At 43.5% G+C, this 18,169-nt stretch overlaps 1 protein-coding gene across 1 annotated transcript in view; it reads right to left on the bottom strand.

Annotated features, from left to right (window-relative positions):
• The window catches only part of RGS20 (regulator of G protein signaling 20), a 43,971-nt gene that overhangs the window by 12,220 nt on the left and 13,582 nt on the right, over positions 1-18,169 (bottom strand). Inside the window, exon 2 of the mRNA XM_032774699.2 lies at positions 10,536-10,684. Within this exon, the coding sequence (XP_032630590.2) occupies positions 10,536-10,684 (149 nt within the window). The remainder of the gene's footprint in view (positions 1-10,535; positions 10,685-18,169) is intronic.

Here is an 18,169-nt window from a genome sequence, read left to right as displayed (position 1 = left end):
CGTTTCTGACAGCCCTCGTGTGCTGTGCTGATCTGCTCCGGGACAGAAAGCAAACCATTACGGAATGCTTGTGCTGTTGAACGGGGAGGCAGAGGTGGGGTGTGTGTGTGTGTGTGTGTGAAAGAGAGAGAGAGAGAGACAGACTGCTCTGCAGAGAGCTAGGGAGGGAGGCAGGGGCTAATGTTGGGGTTTCCCCCTTCCCCCTGCCTCAAGACTGGTTGCTTCCTGCTGCTGTCTGAACTTACAGGACAGCATGCTTACACAGTCTGTCCCCTGAAACACACTGTCTCTGCCTCCCCACCCTCCCATACACGCACACACTCTTCCTGTCCCACATTCTGTCCCCCACCCCTACTTCAATTGAAAAGCAGCTGGCAATGTAGTAGGATGCTCATGGAACAATGGGATTGGGAAGCCTGCATCATGTGACACTGTACCTGCCCCATGAGGCATTGCAAACCCTTCCCAAAGCACCCTGCAGCCAGTTGCATAGTGGGATAGCTACCACAATGCACTGCTCTCTTTGCCGTTGCAAGAGCTGCTAACGTGGATGCGCTTCACTCTCACAAGGAGCACAGTGTGGACAGGCAACAGCGATTTAATTCCAGTGCTTTAATAAAAGTGGTAAACTTGTTGTGCAGAAGCTTGCCAGTGTACACCTACCCAAAATGTGTTGAAACTTCCTTTTGCTATTATTTATTATATTATGTTATGCAGGACCTTGCATGATGGAACCCCATCCTGGTTGGCCTCTAGGCACTACCACAGTGTAAATGTTTAAAAAATATTAAATATAAAAAGTATTAATTTCCATATTTTCTGATAACTATTAATATAATTGCTGGACTTCTTTTTGCGGATTGCAGGGTGATTAATTTGATAGCCAGTATGCTTATGTTCTGAAGTCAGGTGCTGTGCAAGCACAAAAAATTATTTTTATAGGATATTTTCTCAGTCTGACATATAAAATGTTAACAGCACAAGTCCCTTTTATAATAATTGGAGTTGCTCAGTTACTGCTTTATACATGCACCAAAGTTCTTTTGTAGGTTGAGGTAAACTGGTGCAACAGAGTTCTTCCAGTAGACGCAGCCGTGTGTGTGTGTGTGTGTGTGTGTGTGTGTGTGTGTGTGTGTGTGTGTGTGTGTGTGTGTGTGTGTGTGTGTCCCCAGAACACTGGAGGCAGAGCATTTTCTCTAGCAGTACCTGTAATGAAGCGGTGCTTGCTCCTCGTGGCCATAGCCCATTCTCTGGCTATATGAGGTGGCGCTGCCTTGACCCCTCTCAGTTCCTTCTTACTGCCCATGGCTGGAGTCAGAGTTCTGTGTGGTTTTCATCTCACAATCTCTTTATTTTTAGTGATTTTTCTAGTTGTATATCATTAATTAGTACCCTTAGGGCAGTGTTAATATTAGTTAGCTGTAGTTTAAATATTTCCCTGGTGATGCCCTCACCAGGGTTTAAACATCCTGTCACGTGGGGAAGCGATCGTCAGTAATGATCCTCCCGCACCAATGGTGCTTGTTGTGCCTAGGTGAAGCCCACATCAAGGAGTGGTGTTCGATTTGCAGATTGTTCACCAAATGGACTTGGGTGGTGAGGGATCTTCGTCTGAAGCAGCACTTGCTTGAACAGACCATGCAGCCTGCTTTGGCACTGAGGCCCATGTCAAATTGGAGGTCACCCTTGAGTTCTGAGAGAGCTACCACTTTGTGTCCTGGATCTGGCTTTTTCGAAGAGATGGAGTCGTTCCCTGTCGAGAGCCCTGAGGAAAAGGTTGCATAGGACCAACTGAAGCCACTTCAGGTCACATGGGGACTTATCTCGCTCCTCCAGAAGTAGCATGGATCAGCATGGATAGAATGCTGGTGCATGGGACAGAGCAGGTCCTGTCAACTGCTCCCCAAGTGCTCCTGTGAAAGGAGATCAAAGACACCATATTGTTGACTCTGGTTCCAGCCCTGGGGCATCCATTGAGTCCAAGACCAACAAGGGCAATGCCGGCCCTGGGTGTTTCTGTGTCAGCAGCATAGCAGCCAGCAACAGACCTCTACCTTTCTGTCCCAACCTTGCCCTTGGTCCAGAACTTTGCCAGGGCTGCATCCTTTATAGCTCCATTGGCTGGGCGGGCTGTTGACCATGTGGGACTGTCTGCACCCTACCCTGCTGTTTCCCTTTCACAGTCAGTGGAAGTGGGGCTGTTGCTGGACTCAGCACAATGGACCTCCCTGGCACCAGGACCATCTTTGGCACCACTGCAACTGGTGCTGCCGATGTTACCGTGGTGGCAGTCACCACCCTCCACTTTGGCACCATCGGTTATCTCAGTACAATTGCCAACTTTGGGGTCAACACCGCTTCTGGCACCAGAAACAATGGAGACATGCTTCGTGCTGCCAATACTGTTTCTACTGTCAGCTAAGCTCCCTCTTTTTATTTTGGTCTATACACAAGTTGAACTGGTTGCTTGCACGCTCAGGGCTGGCTCCACTGTTATTTCCTGTAGCCTGGAACTTTTCAGCGTCTGGGTTGGGATCTTCTTCCTCTCACTTTCCATTGCCTGACCCTCAGAGGGGGCTGTTCATGGAGTGTTATGGGTACCAGGATTGGCACTCATCTCACTGTTGGGACAGTGGCCCGTGGCCTGGTGCCTACAGGCCATCAATACTTTATATGTACTAATTACTTCCATGGATTCTGTAGGACAATCCTCAGTCGTGGAAGTCCCACTCCTCATCTCAGTTTAAGGTGAGATCACCAAGCAGGTCTGTGGTGGTGACTGTCGATCTGCCACAGGCCCCGGTACTGGTGATCTTTCCCCTGAAAGAGCCTCCAGAATTGTCCCATCTAGGTTCATCAGTCCTGGAGCAGGATCCAGCTCTGCTACAGTTAGCTGCTTCATCTTCATCCTTGGACAATTCCACAGTGCCTGGCTCTTCCTCTCCCTCAGTACAGGAGAATTTCAGGCATACCAGCACCTTTTGCAGCACTTGGTTGCATCCCTGGAATTCAAGTGGAGTTTCTGCAGGAGAACAGGTTAGTGGATATCCTGCAGCCGTCTTTCCCTGGGAGAGTAGCCCTCTCTATTAATGATCCAGACCTGCTGAGGTCCTCTGGAGCACACCGGCTTTGGCACCACCTGCAGCAAAGCACATGGAGAAGTGCTACTTCATTCCGGTGCAGGGGTGTGGAAGTTTTTACTCACATCTGTCCCCAGATTTCAGGGTTGTAATTGGTGAATAACATGGCAGCTTTAAGACCCCTCCCAATGATAAGGACTCTGAATGAGTGGACCTGATCGGCAGGAATATTTACACCTCCTCTTCCTTGCGGATTGCTAACCAGTAGACGTTGTCCCAGTACAACTTTGTGAATTGAGTGGCTAAGTCTAAGTCTGCAGACCAGCTGCACAAAGCCGTGACTGAGGAATTTCAGTCATTTGTTATCAAAGGCTGCTTGGTGGCTAAGACTTTGTTGCAGTCCATGCTGGACATTGCAGATACTTTTGGCCTGAGTGATGGCCTGAGTGATGACCATGAGAAGGATTTCCTGGCTGCAGAATTCAGGCATTGTTCCCCATGTGCAACAGGCCATAGAGAATTTGCCCTTCAATGACCAAGCACTGTTTTCAGACAAGATGGATGAGACTCTGAACTCTTTCAACGGCTCTAGGACTACCTTCCAGTCCTTGGGGGTGTATATATCAGTAGTGCAGTGGTACCACTATGGTGATCAATAGTAGCAGCAGCAGTATTGTCCACAGTGCACATTTGGGCAGCCTTTCCTTCCCCCTAAGACAGCGGAACTATCCCAGAAAAGGGCAAAGATTCCATAGGAGGAGAAAGTCAGGTCTGGGCTTTGGTCAGTCCACACATGTCCCTCAAGTACCTATTTTGACTCCTTGGTTCAGAGCAGTGTTCTAGTCATTGCTCCGTTCTCCCCATTCCCTCCATTTGGGGACAGGCTGACTCATTTCTACAATGTCTGGGGCTTGATCGTGGCAGCTGGGTCCTAGCACTGTCAATCAGGCTATGCAATCCAGTTTCCCACCATCCCTTCCTACCCCTCTTCAGGGACCCTTCTCACAAGGTATTGCTCCTCAAGCAGGTTTGTGGTCTACTGCCTTTGGGAGCGGGGGAGGAGTTCTGCCAGAACACTGGAGTCATAGGTGCTATTTCTGATAGTTTCTGGTGCCCAAATCCAGGGGAGGGTTAAGACCCATTCTCAACCTTCACGGTGTCAACAAAAATATCAGATGCATGAGGTTCAAAATGGTCACTCTATTTACTGTCCTCCCCAGGTTGTCTCAGAATGATTGGTTTGTTGCTCTGAACCTTCAGGATGTCTACTTTCATGTGGCAATTTTGCCAGGCCACAGAAAATTCCTTTGCTTTGTCATAGCAGAGCACCATTATCAGTATATGATGCTTCCATTTGGATTCTCTTCTGTCCAAATGCATGGTCATCTCAGAAAGAAAAAAATCCACATCTTCTCATACTTGCATGACTGGTTATTGAGGGACAGGTCCAGAGAGAAAGTTCTTTCTCACTTTAACATTACACTGCACTTCCTCAGCCATCTGGGCAGGGTCGGCTCAACCATTTTTGCCACCCCAAGCAAAAAAAAAAAAAAATTGCTTGGACTGTGCCACCCCAAGAATGGACGGAGTGCCGCCGCAGGCACATGCTTCCTCTGCTGGTGCCTGGAGCCGGCCCTGTGTCTGGGTGTCATTCTAAACACTGGGAAGTCAAATATGGTTTCCACTCAGAAAATAGAGTTTACTAGGGCCCTAGTACACTCTACGAGTTTGAGAATATTTCTGCCAACTAGCCATTTTCAGGTAATTCACCATCTTTACCTCGGTCTCCAGCCTCAGTTTTCCATGACAGTTCAGATGTGCCTGAGGCTCTTGGGCCACATGTCCACTTCCATGTAGGTGGTCCAGTTTGCAAGGTTGCACCTTCGCCCTCTCCAAATGTGACTTGGAACTATTTACCATCTGACTCTTTACCCCTACCTTTCTCAACTGGTCCTGGGCTCCTTGCAGTGGTGGATGTGTTCAGAGGAGGTTTGCCAGGGTCTCTAGTCCTTACTAACCAGGTCTCTTGTCACTGATGCTTCTCTGATAGGTTAGGAGGCATGTGTGGGGTTACTGAAAGTTGAAGGTCTGTGGTCAGCAGGTGTGCTCACAGCATATCAACATGCTGGAGCATTCAGGGAAGATCAGTCTTCTCCATTGTCATGGTAGCAAGATTCTTAAAAGGGCTTCTTCATCCTCTGGTCTGACAGCCGGTTCCTCTGTGAGACCTTAACACAGTCCTAGCAGCTTTAATGGGACCTTCATTTGAGCCTCTGGCATTGTGTCCCTTTCTGCTTTTGTGGAAAGCAGAGTAATAACATCTGCAAGAAGAGTGTGAGAGTGGCAGGCTCTGATGGCGGAGCTTCCTTATACACAATTGTCTGAAGACAAAGTGACTTTATGATCACACTCAAAATTTTTGTTTAAAGTGGTCTCTCAGTTTCATTTCAACCAGGCAGTATATTTGCCTGTTTATTTCCTAAGCCAGATTCATCTCATTAGATGTCAAGCGATGCCTAGTCTTCTATCTGGATAGGACTAAGCTGTTTCGGGCTTTGCCTTGCCTGTTTGTACATATGCAAATCATATGAAAAAGCAAGCAGTCTCTTCACAGACTCTCTAAATGGATAAGATCCTGTATGCATATGAAACAGCTTCAGCTATGCCTCCTCATAGGTACAAGCTCATTCTAAGAGAGCACAAGCTATGTCAGTAGAGTTCCTGAGTGACATCACAATATTGGACATATACAGGGCTGTCATATGGTTGTCCATACATACATTTATGAACCATTATGTCATCACCGCATCTTCCAGGGTGGATGCAGGTTTTTTGGTAGGGAGGTCTTGCAAGCCTTGTTTAGGTAGACTGAGCCCAGCCTCCCAGGGTTCTGCCTGTAAGTCACCTAAGTGAAATACACAGGTGTATCTACTCAAAGAAGAAATGGCTACCTACTGTAACTATGGTTCTTCAAGATGTGGTGCAGATGTGTATTCCATGACCCACCTGCCATGCCCTCTGCATCAGAGTCTAGTCTCTGGGCATTTGAAGCGAAGAAGCTGGGGCAGGAGGCAGGGCTATGCCACTTCATATAGCTAAGGGAGGGGCTATGGCCATGAGGCACAAGCATCGTTCCTCTATGGGTACTGCTAGGCAATATTATCTGGGCACGCACACACCTACGTGGAATACACGTCTATATCACATCTCAAAGAATCACAGTTTCAATAAGTAACCAGTTAATATACAGGTTGGCCACTTTATTTTTGGACCCAGAAGTTTGCCTATTTTTATCTGAATGTGAGGTAAAGAAGCTTCAAGGACAAAGTCTTCAGTCTTGCAAATCTGAACAGCAGGAGAGATTTATTCTGTCCACAAATAGTGGATCTTAAAAGTGAATGGGTGGAGTGGGGTCGTGGCCACATGCAGTTCCATTTATTTGGTACAGTGTTGCAGATTCACTCAGGAAAAACTATCATCATCACTAATGGTACAGTAAGATACCACTATAGTGTGACAAATGACTTATCAAGGAAAATGGATGGCTATTTTAGTTTGTGATAAGACTGACCGACATGCTACTAAAATATGAATTCCTGGAATAAATAAGGAGATGGCAGCCTCATATTTAGTCAAGAAAGCAAAAGCCTGTAGTAAGAGAGAAACTAAATATAAGAAGTGCTGTCTTCTGCCTGCTAGGAGTTGAATGCCCTCAACTCCTACTGGGAGTTCTCCATCTTGCAGGAACTGTCCGTGTACAAGTTAATTTTTAACTTGTTCTTATGACATCTTCCAGGAACCAAATGTCCCAAAGCTCTGTATTCTCTCTATATAGTTATTCTATTTTAGTGGGCCTGGACCTTAAATGCAAAACTGGATATTCTGTCAGGTCACTAACAGCCAATGAGATTTCTCATAGTAAATAAGAACCTCATGGACCGATAGATTTGAACCCACCTTACACTCCTTCATTGCACCTTTCTGTCCTCTCTATTCTAGAGGAATAATTTTAATATGGCAGTTTATAGCAACTCAGAAAGCCAAGGGTGAAAGTAGCCCAATGTTATAACTACCTGCAGTTGGTTATTACTATTGTTTAGCATTAGTATGTAATGCCTTTAATGGGCAAACCATATAAAGATCTGGTGGCTTAAAAAGCTTTCGCAGTTGCCAGAATCTCATTCTTGACAATACTACTAAACATGGCCATAATCATTCTCATAGAAAGAGACCCTGCACTAAATCACATCTATCTCTACTCCTTATGAACAATTTCCCTTTTTGTTTCTTGAGGTGAAAGCACAAAATTAGAACCCAGATCTCCTGGCTCCTGAATTCCTACCTCTATCCTAACTTGCTTTGTGTGACACTGGCCATGTCACTCAATGTCTCTGTGTCTCATTTTCTCTGCCGTAAAATTGGGATGATAATACTTCCATGTCTGAGCCATGTTTTTCTACATTTGAGCGAGAATGGATTTTAATGCAAGGAAGCAAAATTAGGAACTTAACATTGCAGACTAAGTTCATTTAAATTTGCCTTACTGGGCCAAAATTTATAGATTTAGTCTGACTCCAGTATAACACAGGCCATAGAACCCAGCCAGTAATTTCTGCATCAAGACCATAACATCTGTTGGAGCTAGAGCATCTCTTAGGGTGTATACATACCCTATAGCTAGGGCCCTACCTGTGAAAAATGTGTCACAGACCGTGAAATCTGGTGGTCTCCTGTGAAATCTAGTTTTTTGTGTGCTTTTATCCTATACCATACAGATTTCATGGGGGAAATCAGCATTTCTCAAATTGGGAGTCCTGACCCAAATGGGAGTTGCAAGGGGGTTGGATGGTTATTTTAGGAGGGTACCAGTATTACCATTCTTCTGCGCTGCCTTCAGAGCGGGCAGCTGGAGAGCGGCGGCTGTTGGCCAGGTGCCCAGCTCTGCAGGCAGCACCCTGCCAGCAGCAGCAGCACACAAGTAAGGGTGGCAATACCATACCAGGCCACCCTTACTTCTGTGCTCCTGCCTTCAGAACTGGGTGGCTGGAGAGTGGTGGCTGCTGACTGAGGGTCCAGCTCTGCAAGGAGCAGCACAGAAATAAGGATGGCAATACTATGCTGTGCCATCCTTACTTCTGCGCTGCTGCTGGTGGCAGTTCTGCGTTCAGAGCTGGGATCCTAGCCAGCAGCTGCTGCTCTCCAGCTGCCCAGCTCTGAAGGCAGGGCCACCAGCAGCAGCAGCAGTGCAGAAGTAAGGGTAGCAGTACTGCAACACCCCCTACAATAATCCTGTGGACCTCCCCCCTCCACACACAACTCCTTTTTGGGTCAAGACCTCTACAACTACATCATCATGATATTTCAGATTTAAATAGGTGAAATCATGAAATTTATGATTTTAAAAAACCTATGACCATGAAATTGACCAAAATGAACCCTGAATTTGGTATGGCCCTATCTATGGTGCTGCAGCTGTGCCACTGTAATGCCGCAGTGCAGGCATTTCCTGCATCAATGGAAGAGGTTTTTCCATCAATATAGTTAATCCACCTTTCCAAGAGGTGGTAGCTAGGTCAACAGAAAAATTCTTTCATCAACCGTAGGAATCTTCTTGCTTCACCAGTGATGCCAACCTAAATGTTCCATTTTCCCCACAACCATCTCCAAGCCTTTTCATTATAGCTCCTCATGCATACAGGCCAGTATTTTCAGACTTGGATGCCTGAAGTTGATCCATAGACTTACCAGAAACTGCAGGTGCTTAGTATCTCTGAAAAATCAATGTTCTCTTTGTTTTGTTCCAGTCCAAATCCCTCCTAAAGACTCGCTTTTTCTACAGAAGACATGACTTAGCAATAATAATTTTTAAATGCTAGTCGTTCCCTCTTCTGTGCCTCCCAATGTGTCTTGTCTTCTCTGTCTTATTTAGGGCTTTTCTACACTTAGCGGGGGATCAATGAGCGGTGATTGATGCATCAGTGGTTGATTTAGCGGGTCTAGTGAAGACCCGCTAAATCTAACACAGATCACTCTCCCATCAACTCCTGTACTCCTCTGCATCAAGAAGAATAAGGGGAGTTGATGGGAGAACATCTCTCAGGGTATGGCTACACTTGGAAATGTGCAGTGCTGGGAGTTACAGCTGTGGTCGTACAGCTGTGTAGGAACAGCGCTGCAGTGTGGCCACACTGACAGCTACCAGCGCTGCAGTGTGGCCACATTTGCAGCGCTCTTGGGAGTGGTGCATTGTGGGCAGCTATCCCAGCGTTTAATTGGCTGCAACGTGCTTTTCAAAAGAGGGGGGTGGGGTGGAGTGTGACAGGGAGCGTCCGAGCGGATTTTTGGAGCAGACACTGTGACAGCTCCCTGCCTTGCAAGTTCAAAAGCGGGGGGTGGGGTGGAGTGTGACACGGAGCGTCGGGGAGACAGAGAGAGCGGATTTTTGGAGCAGACACTGTGAGCTCCCTGCCTTGCAAATTCTGGCCATTTCCCCCACCCCTCTCTCAATCACTCTTAAATGTAAAAAGGCTTCAGACCAGATAAGCAGGTTCTCCAACGGACTCTCTCCCCCCCGCCATGCTGTTTGTCTCCCCAAGCAAACAGCTGTGAACATTCCAAAGCCTTGGCTCGGCTCGCTCGCTGGAGCAAAGAGCAGCTGTGTTTGGTAGCTCCGGGGAGTACCTTCCAGTTTGTTGTAGACAGGAATTCTGGGATACCTCTTAATACCCTGGAGGCCAATAACAGCACTGGTGAGTGTCCACACCTGATGAGCAGTGCTGCATCACCAGCGCTGGATTCGCTACACGTAGCAGACCAGGAGTACAGCCAGCGCTGCAGCCAGGGAGTTGGAGCGCTGGCTGAGCTTTGTAAGTGTGGACACCAAGTAAGTTGCAGCGCTGTAACCCCCTCACCAGTGCTGCAACTTGCAAGTGTAGCCAAGCCCTCACTGATATTGCATAGCGTGGACCATGCAGTAAGTAGACCTAAGCTACGTCGATTTGAGTTACACTTTTCCCGTTAGTGTAGACAAGGGCCAGGCCTTAGAATGTAAGGGTTTTTTTGGTGCTGGAACTGGACTGTTCTGTCTTGTACAACATCAAGCACATGAGTGGTGCTTTAGTAACAAGGAAATTGTTACCATGATGTGCGTGCAGCCTAGAGCAGTGCTAAGAAAAGAATTACATACCTTTTTATTTAAAGTGCCATCTTAGGCCCTCCCGTTACACACACCCAGCTGATGCTGGTATATAGAACTCTTTTTACATCCTTAATTATTTCAATGGAAAACCCACAAGAATTGGGGCTGAAAACTGTATCCAGAATTGCAACATAGCCATCTTTTTCCTGTTGTTCTAAACTTGTATTATTACCCCAAGTGCTATGCTGTTTATGTTGTCCTGATCACTGGCCATCACTCACCCCTGTAGTTTTGAGTTGAGACACCAAAAGACATACCATGAACAGCTGCAACAACAGCACCAACAAAAGCAGCAGGCATTGGAAGCTCGATTCCCAATGCCATGCTGTGCCTGTGTGGAACTTGGTGTCTCCTGGGCCACAGACATCTGCCGTTTGCGCATTTCCATCCGCTCCGATCCCATGGGCTGCAAAAACCAAAATAAGGGGGAAAAATTAACCTCTGCACAAAAGACTCACTGGGTATCATTTAAGGCCAGATTTTCAAAAGAACTCGGAATCTGATGGCTCCTGCTGTTCTCCTTGGAAGCTGCTGGGAAAATCCACGTCTTCGTTGACGTTCTGTGACAAAGTGTAAATTTAAGGGGTTAATAGATACCTTCCTACAACATGAGTGATTTGGATGGAAAGTGGAAGTGGGTTCAAAGAAGGTTATCATGGGGGTCATTTATGTTCCCTCTTCTCTCAGCTAGCTGTAGCTGGAAAGCTCCCAGTGGTTATTTTCCAGTAGTGTTGCTAATTTGTTGTGCTTTTGACTTTTGTTTTTGGAAATAATGCCACCTCTAAGGAAAAAAGGGTGAAGTGACCTATAGTTTAGACTTTGATTCTTCCTCCTTTCCCAGCTGGTGATCTCTGCACTGACTTAGAGGTGTGTAAATGGGAGATAAATTTTTTTAAGAATTTGGGCTCCATAGTCAGTGTTGAAAAATTTGGAAAATCTGTTCTTTAGACCACCGAAAAGGGGAAAGGCTAGGATCTGACTGACTGTCATGGGTCTGACTCTGTGTTCCTTTAACACAGCTTTTCTTTCAAGCAAGATTCAGAGTCTTCGTGATGTGGGGAGGAAATTACTTTCCTGCTGAGGAGATATAGACATGGGCCAGGCAACATTAAGTTTTAAGCAGTCTATTCCCATAACCATAGACCACATGTGATAGTTTATAGTGGGGACAGCCTGGGATGCCTCTAGATTGTTCTAGGAAAACTGCTTGGTTCCCTAAGCCTGCAAACAAGTCTGTACATGTGCAATTTTAAACATGTGACTAGTCCGTCTGGAGTCACTGCAGTTTCTCATGTAAGTATGTAACTTTCTGTGAGCCCTCTCTGTGAGCTTGAGAGGTTGGCAGAATTTGGTATGTGTGCATGTGTGTGTTCCCTGTGAATGACTTGCTGCCTATTGACCTATACCCTACAAGTAAACTTCATTACATTGATGAAATATCAAATCCTAAAGGGACAAATGCACTTTACTTCATTATGATTTTAGATGAATTTTGGATACTTAGCTATTCTTCCTCCTGTGAAAAGTGATACTTTTTGGTATTGTTCATTGTAGGTTGCTAAAACCATCAAAACTGCAGAGGAGTTTAAATACCATTAACAATGGCAGATTTTGGGGAGTTGATCTTTGTGATTCAATAACTGGTATGAGATGTTATCTGATGAGCTGGAGAGCATCATGTTAAAATCATCTCTCTTTCTCTCTCTCTCTGTGTTCAGATATATTTATGCAGGACTATGGTGGCAAGAAAGGTGCTCAATCCATATGCAGCAGGCATTGCTACAAAAACTACAAAATCATGTATGTAAAAAAGTGCAGGTTATTCCAACTCAATGCAGCATTAATTCATGATCAATGCTTTTTTTTGATGTTCCTTTTACTGATGGTATTATATAGGTTAGTGTTTTTTGTTTTGTTTTGGCTAGAACCATCTCCTTGTCCAAGGGAAAATGTGTATGTCATGCACAGCAGCAGAGACACCTATTTTGTCGGATAACATCAGACCAGCATAGCTAAGATATTTTTTTCATGTCTTAGCTCCTATATAATAGGGAGAAAACGCACAGAATGATGCCCCATTATGGATCTGCTCCCTTTGACAACCAGTCCCTAAATGACCAAAAATCTAAAACATAAGCAAGAATATTACTTCCCAAAATACCAGCTTGATAATTTTAAAATATGAAAGAATAAATATGAAAAGGAAAATACATCTGTACATTCTTATTTCTTTGTTGCTTAGATTTCAAGTTCATTACAGTAGAAGGAAATACTGAATATTTTCAGCTTTCTTCGCAGTACCTATTTTTGAAAAACAAAGCATGTTTGTGTTTACAATAAAAAGTAATTATAAACAAAACATTACAGGAGACAATAGTATATCTGATGTATTCCCAGCACCTGGTAGGGAGTAAACATTTTCTTATTATCAATTAGAAAAGTTTAATTTATAATTGGAATCAAATGAGTGCTATTTATGTAATTCATCCAGCTTTGTTTAGTAGATGTTTTATGCGGCTTCTGTGCAAATAAATACCTCTAACCCACTTTACAACTGAATTGATATATGATCTGATTAGGAGAGCTAGTCTTCTGTTTTGTTTTTTGTGTTTGGAGGGGGAAGGGCATAGGAGAAAGAGGTGAATAAGTCAATGTACCTATTCACCCACCACAAATATCTCCTATTTCAAAGAATCCTTATTTGGATCTATTATATTTATAAAATTATAATTTTAGATTTTTACTATTTTAGATTTATTATCCTTTCAAATTAATTTCTTTTGCAAGATATTCTCTGGTATACTTCAGTGTGAAGGAAGAGCGTGTAAGCATCTCTGTAGCAAATGCCTCCTCGCACCTCCCCCCAATAGGTTTTGTTTATAATGTAGCTTGTGAAGTGCTCACTCTAACAAAGGATATTTGGAAGCTGTAGAGCTTTATGAATGTAAAGCCAATATTCATCCTATGTGATTTATATCCCAATTTATAGTTTATGAAGGGTTGAGGAGGAAAAAAATAAAGGTACAATTTGGCATCTCATTCAAGCTCTACGCTTCATTAGCAGATGTACACACTGAAACATTAGATTCCTCTTTAAATATGAAGTAATTTTCTTGCTCAGAGTTAAATGATTTTTGCAACTATTTCTAAATGACAACACACGTTTTTAAGATGGCACAGAAATGTTTAAAAAGTATATGGAGACCAAAAGTATAAGTTCCTGCAAGAATGTAGCTATTGGTTTAAAGATGTCTAGTCCAAAGCAGTTACTTTGTTTTAAGGAAAGTCCAATGAATAGTGCACCTGGAGCTCTTTTGGGAATCAACAGCAGTTGTGTGCATGCAAATGACAAGATGATTGGGTCTCTTAATATTTTTAACACCACTTTGGTTTTAGAAATGAACTGAACTGTAATAAAGCAGGTGGCATTATACATCACTTCATTCACGCTTACTTTGGTCACTAAAGCATTCTAAATACAAACAGATCTCTTAAATCAAAGCTGTCTTTCATAGTCACATTTCTGAGCAGATCCTCACTGTAAAATAAAATGCCTATCTCTCCATTATCACAATATTATTATTAGTCTGTGTTATAGTAGTGCTTAGAGGCTTAAACTGAGATTGGGCCCCATTATGCTCAGGGCGATACAAACACAGTAAAAGACCATCCCTGCCCCCCAAAGACCTTACACTCTACAGTCCGGGAGGGAGGCTGAAGGGGAAACCGAGGCAGAGAGAGATGTTGTGACTTGTCCAAAGAGACACAGCAAGTAAATGGGAGAGCTAGGAATAGACTCCAGGAAGGAAATCCTGGCTCCATTAGTCAATAGAAGTTTTATGATTGATTTCAATGGAGCCAGGATTTCACTTTATTTTCTGGACCATGCTGATTCTGACTACTATCATAGTGACAATCTGACCCTTTTGAGATAGAGCAATAGTTTGATTCCAAGCCACATCAACCTCAGAATGCCTGGATCAGGTCTGTGGCCATTTGCAGTATTGTTTTCAGAGAAAAGTTGATTTTATATAGGGTCTCAGCTATCATGATGATAGGGCCAAGATAGATATATCAGTTGTTCCACCAAGTATTGTATGTAGGAATCTACAAAAGAAAGCCAAACTTTATATCCTGTGTGCAAATGTCAATGTTAGCAATGGGCCAGAGACACAATCTTACATATGGACACCTTACGTTTTGAAGAACTTTGACTCTGAATCTGAATGCAGAAGCTCAAACCTATCTTTAATCTGATTTAGTAGCATTTTACACCCAGTTTGCACTGGAGTAAATGACCACACAAAGTGCAAGGCATAGGAGAATCAGGTCCTTCATTTCTCTTCAAACTCCTCTGCTGATTCAAAACAGCAGCTATCTCACTTTAGGGAGGGGAAAAAAATGTGTGCCCCACTATACTCCTCCTTCAAAGCTCAATCAGCCATATAAAATGTATAAGTCTTTCAGGTCAAACAAATGCTGTTAGCTCCTCAGCTGACTCTGGTGGAGCTGTTCTGACTTACACCAACTGAGAATCTGACTCACTTGTGCTAAAGGATCACTAATGTGATTACTGAGAGATGTGATATCTGTTACTGAGAGGGCAGCCTTAGTGAATGACCTTATTTACAAGCAGTTATCACTTTTTGAAAGAGTTACACGTTGGGTTGAAATTCATGCCAAAAGTGCAGAGCTGGAATGTTGTTTTAAAATTCCCTTTGGTCTTTTTTAGTCTATTCAAGGGGTGGGTAGCTCTCTTGTGCTCCTACTGTTCAAAAATGCTTATATAATGCCAACATCATGTTTTCTGTGGCCTTAGCCATCACTGAGCATAACAGTCTCTGACATATTTGAAGTTCTTTTGACAAATAAGATAACAAGAAGGCAATTCTCAGTTCCAGCTTGGCTTTTTGGCAGGATAAAACATAAATGGGGTAAAATAGTCCCTGGTGATGTGATGTAGAGCTGGTAGACTCCTTCCCCCTCCCTCATCCTCAGCATGGCCAGGGGCGAGGGTGTGTAGCAAGAGTTCACTGCATTCCACTTATCTTCTATTGCAGCAGTCTAAATTAGAGCAGCCTTGAGGCTGCTCTAGCATGCTGGGGACAGAATCACTCTGGATAGCCCTCAATACAGATTTTAAGGTGAGAAGGGACAGTTATGCTCATCTAGTCTAGTGTAATAGAAGCCATAGAATTTCACTAAATGATTCCTACATCTAACTTGTAATTAAACTAGAGCATTGTTGAAGCCACAGCTGATCGTCCAAGTTTTTGTGATGAGCATAACTCCTACAGAATGGAGAGTGGGACTCAAGTGTTTGAAAATCACATCGTATGCATACACAGAACAATCTTTTATAATTTTGTATCCAGGTATGGTGATATGCTATATTGCTGGGTGAATGTACCTCTATCAAGTTTAGCAGCTGAGATTAATTAAAACTGATTGAGAACAGCTGAATTTAAGAAAGGGCCACCAAAATAAATGCAATATTGTGGCTGATATTTTCTACAATCGTAAATTGGGAAATAAAATTTTTTTAAAGGAATGTCAGTTCAAATACTGTTCTGAGATATTTTTCCTTCACTGCTGATGTAACAGTTATCTTCAATTGCTCCAACAACTTTTCAGGTAAGTGACCAAGTTGACCAATTCTTCCAATTCACGCATCTAAGGATGTGGCTGGTAGATTTTCACCATTCAAAGATGTGACATGACTCCTGATGATTACCACAGGGACTTTACAGGGATGGTAGGGGGGATAGTTTTTTACATAGCAGTTCATATGCTATGGTACTTGATTAGGCTTTCATCACAGTTATGTAGAGTGAAAGCCTAGTCCCAGTGAACTCAATGGCAAAATTCCTACTGACTTTAATTGAGTCAGGGGTTCACATCTAGACTGAAAATACATGTCTTGTGTGTGCAAGAGGAAGTTACCATATACCTACAGGATCAACAAGAGGGAAGTTTCCTTGAAGGTGACCCGCAAAAGCTCCTCCCTAACGGCCACCAGTATTACCTTCACCATGGTGTTGTTCACATACACAATAATTTCAACCAGGAGATCAGGGTCCTAACTACTTGGCTCACACTCCTTTGTCCTTGATGTTTCTCTGGCAGTTTTTTGCAAGACATATCAGTACCCAGTGACAGTGTGACTAACTTTTTAATTTAAAAAATAAATTTTCACCATTTATCCAGCCAATGCAAGGACTGTATTACCTTTCCTAGGGCCCTACATTTGCTGTAGGGAAAAATCCTTTAAAGGAAGTTTCAGGAAGGCTGGGGAATCCATGGCTCTAATGGGGATGAGAGGGGACATTGGCATTCCAGAGCCAGTACAAAACCAAAGTGCTGCTACATGGATGGTCTGCATCAGATTCCGTAAGATCGATGCAGAACCTGTAGGCTCTGGGGACCCACAGCTACCCACAGAGGAACAATTAAACAATCTGGGAATGCCTCAGCACAGAGAATTTCAGTGTTTTCTTCCCCATAACCCCCCTCTGTTGGCTTCACCATAGGAATGGGTGATTTGACCCAGGCCTATAAAAACAGTTTCTATGATAGAATGCCTGGACAGAATGCCTGGCTGGAGGAAGATTTCTGAACACTGTCTAGAATTAATGTTTATATTCTTTGTTTTCAGATATATTTTCATTATATGTTCCGATTACAAGTTACACATCTACCACTTGGAGCCAGTTCATATTTTAACTTCAGTAAACTAAGATGCTCTAGACAATATGGAAAGTTTGTTTCCTGCTGTTAAATCATGCAGTTTTGTTATATTTGTGTGTAATGCTGCAGCTGCTAATTAGGGTATGAGTGAGATAATATTGACTGAATTATGCAGTTGGTGTGAATGGGTTTAAGCTTATCAGCAAATAAGCTACTGTATATGATCTTTTAATCAGTGATGAGACTAGCAGTAGATATTAATCAGGAGGAATTATTCATTTGTGATCCTGTTGCTACAGTACACAGAATCAATGGCTGGTATTTTGTAAAGGTTATTTTTCCACAAGGGTATTCGGAGGGGAAAAATAGTTTGGGCAATGGGCCCAATTCTGCTCTCCTTGAAGTCAATGGAAACTTTCCCACTGACTTTTGGATGGATTGGGCCCTAATACTTATTTTCCAACCTCAGATCTTCTGAACAATGAAAAATTTCAATTAGAAATTGCATTTTGTGGAAATTGTTGTCTTTGAATAGTTTATGAAAAATTGACAATACATACAAGTAGGTAGCAACATATACAACTTCAAGATGAGCTAAAACAGGGGTTCTCAGACTTCTGTACTGGTGACTCCTTTCACACAGCAAGCCTCTGAGTGCAACCCCCCCTTATACATTAAAAACACTTTTAAATATATTTAACACCATTATAAATGCTGGAGGCAAAGCGGGGTGTGGGGTGGAGGCTGACAGCCCGCGACCCCCATGTAATAACCTCGCGATCCCCTGAGGGGTCCTGACACCCAGTTTGAGAACCCCAATCTAAAATAATCTAAAGATGAAAGGGGAATGTCGTGGAATAGAGAACTCATAGTGTTTTGCATTGTTCAGGAAGTGTTTTCACTATAGCAGTGTGTGACTCTACCCTGAGAATTTCACGCATTTCCCTAAGTGAGGAAAGCAGCAAAAAACATCACCTCTGCACCAGTAACAGTTTCAAGAGTCTGCCCAATGACTTTCTTGCCCTGCAGCACTGTGAAAATGCCAATTTTGTCTGTGTAAAAGTGTTTACAGGAATGCTAAAAATGTTTTAAAATGAAAGTCTATCAAAATTCAGCACTATGACCAAGATTAAGAGCTTGTGATGATTGACGGACTTTGAAAACTTTATAGCTCTCAGAGGGAACGTACACATTTGTTTGCTAG

Source organism: Chelonoidis abingdonii, chromosome 2 (assembly GCF_003597395.2).
Source record: "Chelonoidis abingdonii isolate Lonesome George chromosome 2, CheloAbing_2.0, whole genome shotgun sequence".
Taxonomy (NCBI): domain Eukaryota; kingdom Metazoa; phylum Chordata; order Testudines; family Testudinidae; genus Chelonoidis; species Chelonoidis abingdonii.
Note: the sequence above shows the minus strand (reverse complement) of the source record. Positions and strands in the feature narration are given on the sequence as shown.